At 32.9% G+C, this 7,025-nt stretch overlaps 1 protein-coding gene across 6 annotated transcripts; it reads right to left on the bottom strand.

Moving 5' to 3' along the window:
• Positions 1-265: 265 nt before the first annotated feature.
• On the bottom strand, positions 266-6,271 carry LOC112758793 (1,4-alpha-glucan-branching enzyme 1, chloroplastic/amyloplastic). Of its 6 annotated transcripts, none has more exons than XM_025807571.3 (21): positions 6,133-6,271; positions 5,393-5,672; positions 5,206-5,304; positions 5,072-5,114; positions 4,801-4,907; positions 4,632-4,712; positions 4,407-4,523; positions 4,155-4,238; positions 3,735-3,856; positions 3,150-3,269; positions 2,891-3,020; positions 2,683-2,793; positions 2,459-2,587; positions 2,281-2,384; positions 2,045-2,189; positions 1,801-1,948; positions 1,598-1,698; positions 1,434-1,511; positions 1,160-1,315; positions 997-1,071; positions 266-570 (listed from the first exon to the last, which is right to left on the bottom strand). In XM_025807571.3, the coding sequence occupies exons 5-21, from the start codon at positions 4,891-4,893 to the stop codon at positions 484-486; spliced, it is 1,881 nt and encodes a 626-aa protein (XP_025663356.1). In that variant the 5' UTR covers positions 4,894-4,907; positions 5,072-5,114; positions 5,206-5,304; positions 5,393-5,672; positions 6,133-6,271; the 3' UTR covers positions 266-483. The 6 variants fall into 6 exon arrangements, with proteins under 6 accessions (XP_025663356.1, XP_072078340.1, XP_025663364.1 ...); XM_072222239.1 differs by having other exon boundaries at positions 4,618-4,712; positions 6,133-6,265; XM_025807579.3 differs by having other exon boundaries at positions 4,618-4,712; positions 4,801-4,860; positions 6,133-6,265.
• Positions 6,272-7,025: the final 754 nt, after the last annotated feature.

Below are 7,025 nucleotides of genomic sequence, written 5' to 3'. Positions count from 1 at the left end.
CAAATTTAATGGTGGGACAATATTTAATTTGCTTAAAAAAAATTAGAAATAAAATAGGACGTTTGAAAATTTTTTGGACTGAAATAAAATGTTTTTGATACATTAGAGACTAAATTAAGATTCAACCTAAACATTGAGGATCAAAATAATACTTTAGCCAAAAATATATTTTATCCGAGTATTAATCATACCCTAAGCCAATAATACAAAGAATCAGGGCATGAAAGATGGTAAAATGGTATAATTTTCTAGCTAAGCAAACTAATTGCCTCAGTAACAATATAAAAATGCTTCCATTGCTACAAAACTTTTCTAATGCAATACAATTTACAAAGGTCATCAAATCCTAACAAAAATAAAAAAATAAAAGGTGTTCATATATAAATATGACTAGAAAGTTGAAAGACATGGACAAAATTGGGAAATTTGTACATAGATTAATGTTCCTCTTTAGCTCAATTCTCTTTGTGCTATTTGATCTGGTTATCCATCTGCAAAAGCATACACCACTCCTGTTCTAGAAGGTGTATACACTAGATAGGAACAAGGTCGGTCGTCGTACCATCCTTCCTGTAAAATTATCAGATAACACAGATCGTTTATCGTTGATTAAGGAGAAAAAGACAAATAAGTCTTTGATTTTTTAATTCGAAGACAAATAGATCCCTAACTAATTGAAAATATAAAAACTTTACTCACTTTATAAAACGCGCGACATCTAAATTCCTTCGTCCAATATATACAAGGACAAATAGATCTCCTGGAAAGACTTAGATGTCTTGCGTTTTAGAAAGTAAGAGATGTTTTTGTATTTTTGATTAGTCAATAACTTATTTGTCTGAGTTAAAAGATCAAGGACCTATTTGCGTATTACTCTTGATTAAGTCATTAGTTATGAAACACTAACACGGACACGGAACAGAAATGATACAATATGAAAATATGGTGATAAAACAATGATTACAAATTCTATAAGAGTGTTGAGAAACCACATACAGAAGCAAAATATTCAGCAGTGTGATTGAGCCTATTGAATCCACCAAACAAGGGATCATCTGAATCCAACACAATCTGGAAAAGTTACAAGCATATCTATCAATCATAAGCTATCGAAATCGATAACATGGTCGAATCTTGAAGACTATAAATCCAATCATACCTTGTATTTCCCTGCCTTTGAGCATCCAACTCTATAATCTGAATAGCTGTTGGTCCAATGAAAATTGAAGACAAAGACAAGGTTACCCTTTTCGAATACTATGATCTTGTCGCCTTCATTTTTTCGCGATATATATTGGTGCTTCGATGTCATGAACTGCATCAATAGTTCACTACTAAGCAGAATTACATAAACCAAAAGTGTAGTGTTTGTTCTAGCTATGATTTTGAAAAGTATGTTCATCATGATCTTGAAGAAGATTGCGACGACTCGCCTCAAATCTTTCTTCAAGATGCTGCATGGCCTTGTCAAATTCTTGCATCCCCCGGTATCTTAGATATTCTGCATCCCCCTGGTTAAACAAAGCAAAAGAAGAAGAATTTGTAACTTAAAAGATTCTAGAAATTCACTGCATAACTTGCGGTTGAAGTAACTTACCAAGTCAAATCTTCGCCTGCATTTATCAAAACTGTTGTTGTTCCCAGGAATCACGGTTCCATCAGGACGATGTTGAGCTTCCCTTGGAAAATCAATCCACTCTGATAAAGAAACAGAACAATGAATGAATGAACAGAACAACCATAACATGTTCTTGAAATTAAGTATGATAAATACAAAATTAGGATATGCTTATTAATTACCAGGGTGGCCAAATTCATTCCCCATAAAGTTCAAGTATCCTTCACCACCAAGGCTCATTGTAATAAGCCTAATCATTTTGTGTAACGCAATGCCGCGATCTATAACCGGCGTAGATGGTCCCTCCAAAGCCATAAAGTCATACATATCCTTAATCACAAGATGAACAAATACATAATTTCAAATTAAAATTAGAAGTTTAACAATTTCAAATGAACTTTAAGCACATAAATAACACAACCTAACCTTGTCCATCAACCAAAAAGCGATCGTCTTGTCTCCAACCAAGGCTTGGTCATGACTCTCTGCATAAGCTACACATTTTTCGGACCACCTTCTGTTTGTGAGTGTGTGAATGATATCACCCATTTTCCACTCTTCATCTTTCTTCCTACATGATAAAGGACATGGTTGAGCTTGAAGGTGTAAGCCATAAAGGAACTTGATATGCTGTGTTTGCACTTATGAGAAAGGATATTCACTTGAGAAGCTCAATCCATTTGTCAGCAATCGCCATGTGTAGCCGATAATCGAATCCAACTCCTCCATCTTGAGTAGGAATGCAGAGTGCTGGCATTCCACTTACCTGTAAAAGGGAAATTCTAACAACTATTCAAATCTTATAAGTCATAACTGAAGACTTTAGAAAGGATGACATACATCTTCGCCAAGCGTAACGGCCTCAGGGAAGAGTCCATGGATAATATCATTAACCAGCATCAAGTAAACTACAGCATCAACATCAGTTGAATATCCGAAATACTCACTGTAATCTCCTGTAAAAGACGCCTGCAGCGAGCGAAAAAGCATTGAACAATTGTGCAAATAGTTCATTCGGAACCATCAAATTTTAGAAGTTGGATAACTTGTTCATAGCCTTGAACCTGCAATCCATGATGAGTGTACATCATTGATGTGACACCGTCGAATCGAAACCCATCAAACTTGTATTCTTCTAGCCACCATCTTGCATTTGAAAGTAGAAACCTTAGCACCTTCACAAGCGAAAGAAAATAAATAAATAAAATAAAATAAATATACCTCCCCATCAATAAGAACTATGTTTATGAATTCTGCAAAGATGGGACTTACTTCCCAGCTTCCATAGTTAAAAAGGCGAGAATCCCATATCGGATGATGACCTCGTGACCCGGGATGAAAGTAATGACTGTCAGTTCCATCAAACTTGTTCAGTCCATCCAATGTGTTGTTTGATGCATGGCTAAATTCACCAGAGATTGAAAAATCAGGTCTAAGTTGGAGTTAACTATGAATTAGTAGCTTGAAGGCAATGATCAACAAAAAAGGAAATAAAAAAGAAGAATAGTAATAAAATCATTAGATTCATTACCTATGTACAATATCCATTAGAACAAGCAGGCCTAGTTCATGTGCTCTGTCTATCAAAGACTTGAGTTCTTCAGGAGTTCCAAAACGGCTGCTAGGTGCAAAGAAATTTGTAACATGATAGCTGCATCATGCAAAAAAGAAAACATTTTTAGAATTCGAACGCCAATTTTGGCAAAAAAAAAATACCAATGCAATAAGAAAAACAAAGTATTGTAAATGTAATGAAATCACTTCTCTTAAATTGATAGGAGGAGGCAAATGAATGGTTATATCTCTAACATGGCATCCACACGCAAGAGTCTTTTTTGGGTTTGTGCAAAATTTGCATAGGCTTTCTTTTTCTTTCATTTGCCTTATGCTGAAAATTTCTTTTTGGGAGTTAACAAGAATCGTGTTAGAGTATAACTAATCCTAATTATACTCTAACAAATCGAATTCTAGACTTTTTGGTCATAGAAGCTCTAATACTATGTAATGAAACCAGATGAATGGTTATAGCTGTTATTAAAATTGGATAGAGGAGGCATTGTAAATTGTAATGCTCTTGAACAAGGAATTCATCAAATGGCAGGTAGAGAAAGGTTACCCGAAACTAGAATAATAAGAATGTTCTTGGATAGCCATAATCTGGACAGCATTATAACCCAGCCTTTTAATCCGAGGTAGTACATCGTCTCTAAAATTGGCATATGTGTTGATTTTAGGTTCCTGAACAGCAGGGTTGATAAAAATTTCAAGAAAAAATTAATAACAAACTTCACATTGACAACACTTAACACTTGTAAGTTGTAACACCTTTTAACAATGAAGAATCTAATCTCATCATATTAAGGGTATCTCTATTCTTATTCTCTTTTCCTTCTTTCCTACATAAACCTTAAAGTTTCAGCATCATGTTAGAGTTGTACTGTCATAAAAGCTTCTGATGAATCGAATAGTCCGATTTTAGAGAATTCAAAATAATACAATTTAGTCCCCTTAAAGTTTTAAGGTAGAAAGTGCTCACCGGACTACTCATTCCAACGTGTGACTCGTAAATCCTAAGTGATTTTGGTTTCTTTGGCTGTGGATGCTTGAAGACATATCTTTCCTGTTTAACAAACAAAAGAATAAGAAAAGTATATAACATAAGAGGGACAATAAAAGAAAGAAAACATAATTAGATCAAACAAATACATACATTCGACATTTGTATACAACGAATGTTCAGAGAAAAAGAATATTTCTGATTTTTCATGGAAGAATGGAAGAATCTTACCTCATCTGGTGGATCATAGTATATACCATTATATGGAATTTCACCTTTGGCTTGTACACAATACTTTATCCAAGCAGGAATAGAGTCCTTCATGCCGGATTGAGTATTCATGCGAATCTACACATATACTTTCGAAAGCTATTAGTTTGCGAGGAAAACCAGTCTATAACAGAAAATCACAGCAACCTGTCTCAATTTAGAAAACACTTACAAGCATAAGCATACCTTGACTCGAGATCCATGAGCAATTGGTGGCGAACCATCTGCGTTGTTTGGCAAGAAGATCTCCCACACACCAAATTCATTCTGTTTGGACAAAAACACAAGATCAATCCAGAAGATGATTACATGCTCCAACTAGCACAATCATTTGCATATATTAACCGAAACATACCCGAGTCATTACAGCAGCATTTGGATTCCAATTGTTGAAGTCTCCAATTAATGCTGCTGACTGAGAAAATATCCAATCATTTTTAAGACACATATCAAGCTACATTTCTACATCGAAAACAAGATTTTTGTTGAACTTTAGATGAACATTCAAAACAGATTTTTAATAATACAACCCCTTAAATCGAATTTGAGCATAAGTAAAGAAACCAATTTTAATAATAAGAGTTAAGAATATAATATGAATTATGAAAGCATATATATATATATACCTTAGCTCCTGGTGCCCATTCTCTATAAGTAATTCCTGTGACACTGCAAAAAATAGTAGTAATATTGATAAATAAGTTGGTATTAATAAAAGTAGATAAGTTCATTGCAGCTTTCTGAGCAAGAAGTTAGATACCTCTGCCTAAAGCCAAATTTTTCATGGCCGCGAGAAAATGAATCTAGGCCACCTTCATGCTTGTCAATATCCTCTCGCAATCTTAAGTATCGTCCGAAACTGTAATTTGATAAATTTACATGATCTAGCAGCTCAGATAGTTGTTCCACAAATACTTGAAGGAAATGAAGCTTAAAAGTGAGGTTACCGGAAATCAAGATGGTCGCGGTGAGTGAGCAAAAGTGGATCAATTTCATAGATTTTCTTCCCACAGCCAGGTGGAGGAGGGGTGATCTTAATTTTAACTACTTCATCTCTTTCCATTTTCAGTTTCTTGTCTTTGGATACCAATGTCTTCTCAGAATGAGTTCTAGCACTATATTCTACAAGAGATGCCGAAAAACAGAACCTTTCTCATCTTCAATCTCTCTGAAATTTCTAAGCTACTTTCTTGATTAAATCACCAACACTATGAAGAATTGAAGACCCTAGAATATGAATTCAGCAAAACAACATTTGAAGAAATATGTGATTAGCAATCTTATCTAAGCTAACTATGATTTCTAATTTTCTATTCACAAAAGTGCCACAAAAATATAATACATTCTTGATTCTTCATATGCACATGACATTGAAATCCCCAATCACAAAAGCACATTTTTTTTTATTAAATTAGGAATTTCAAGTTCTTCTGTTAAGGAAGAAGCATATTCTTAATCTCCAGGAATAACTACAGAGAGGGTTAATTTTACAAAATAAAGCACAAATAGCTGAAAGAAAAAAGAAAAAGAAAAAAAGAAACATGTGCCACAATTGGAACAACATACCCAAAATCCGTTTATGAAGTAGAACACTTGTGATTATGAAACCCCACAAAATATGAGATTCAGATTTGGTGGACACATAACAGAAAAAACTAACTAAAGAGATTCAGAATCAAAAGTGTACCTGAGAGATAGATGAAATGGAGATTTTGGATTCTGAAAGTACAAAAAGGAGTGGAAGCTATCAGAAACCTGCCACCTTCACTTCAATGAACTTCTCTCTCTCTCTTCCCCCACAAAATTGTGTTAAATTTGGGCAAATTAAATACTGATTTTTATAAATATTTGGTATATAATTTTGTAGATAACTAAAATGATTATAAAGAATTTTTGGTTATGTACTTAGTTAAAATACACTATATTATATTATATAACTTTTAAAGCAAAGAATTATATTATAATAAATTTTATATAATATACTATAATACATGCTAATAGTATAATAAAAATGAATTCTATCAATTATATGTTATATATAAATAGAAGTATTTGCTTTAATATCTTGATAAAGTATTAAACAAAGAAATCAATTTTTTTTCATATGGTTGGTATAAATGAGTTAATTGTGTTTGAAATAATTAGGTATTAATAAATTGCATGCAACAGCAATTTTCATGATAAATATGATATGATATTAGAGTTCTCTTATTGAATTTGGGTTGGTCAAATTGTCAGTTTATTAGTTTGCTTAAACAAATGTCGGAAATTCAAATTATGCATGCGCAACTAATTGGTCAGCAGCAAATCTTTAACTTCAGTTCAGATCTGCGACGAATTAGCTTTTAATCTATCGGGTTATAAAATACATGGGCAACTAAAAAAATTCTCCCAAAAAAAATTTAGTGTACATATAGTACATTAATTGATATTTTATATATCATATACTTTTATATATTAAGATAATTAAAGTGTATGCTATAAATAATTACAAAGTAAATTACACTAAAGAAGACTAAAAAGTAAAAAGTAATAAAAATTAAAGACTTGATTATCCTATTATTTTTTTTCAAGGACTCG

Source organism: Arachis hypogaea, chromosome 2, assembly GCF_003086295.3.
Source record: "Arachis hypogaea cultivar Tifrunner chromosome 2, arahy.Tifrunner.gnm2.J5K5, whole genome shotgun sequence".
Taxonomy (NCBI): Eukaryota; Viridiplantae; Streptophyta; class Magnoliopsida; order Fabales; family Fabaceae; genus Arachis; species Arachis hypogaea.
The sequence above is the reverse complement of the archived record's forward strand: the minus strand, read 5'-3'. Positions and strand labels throughout refer to the sequence as shown.

Coding starts and splice junctions, on each gene's coding strand:
- LOC112758793 (XM_025807554.3), bottom strand. CDS start 5,508: ATGGAAAGAGATGAAGTAGTTAAAATTAAGATCACCCCTCCTCCACCT. Junction 4,524..4,631: donor CTCATGGATCTCGAGTCAAG/GTATGCTTATGC, acceptor GTATATGTGTAG/ATTCGCATGAATACTCAATC. Junction 3,857..4,154: donor ACGTTGGAATGAGTAGTCCG/GTGAGCACTTTC, acceptor CCTGCTGTTCAG/GAACCTAAAATCAACACATA.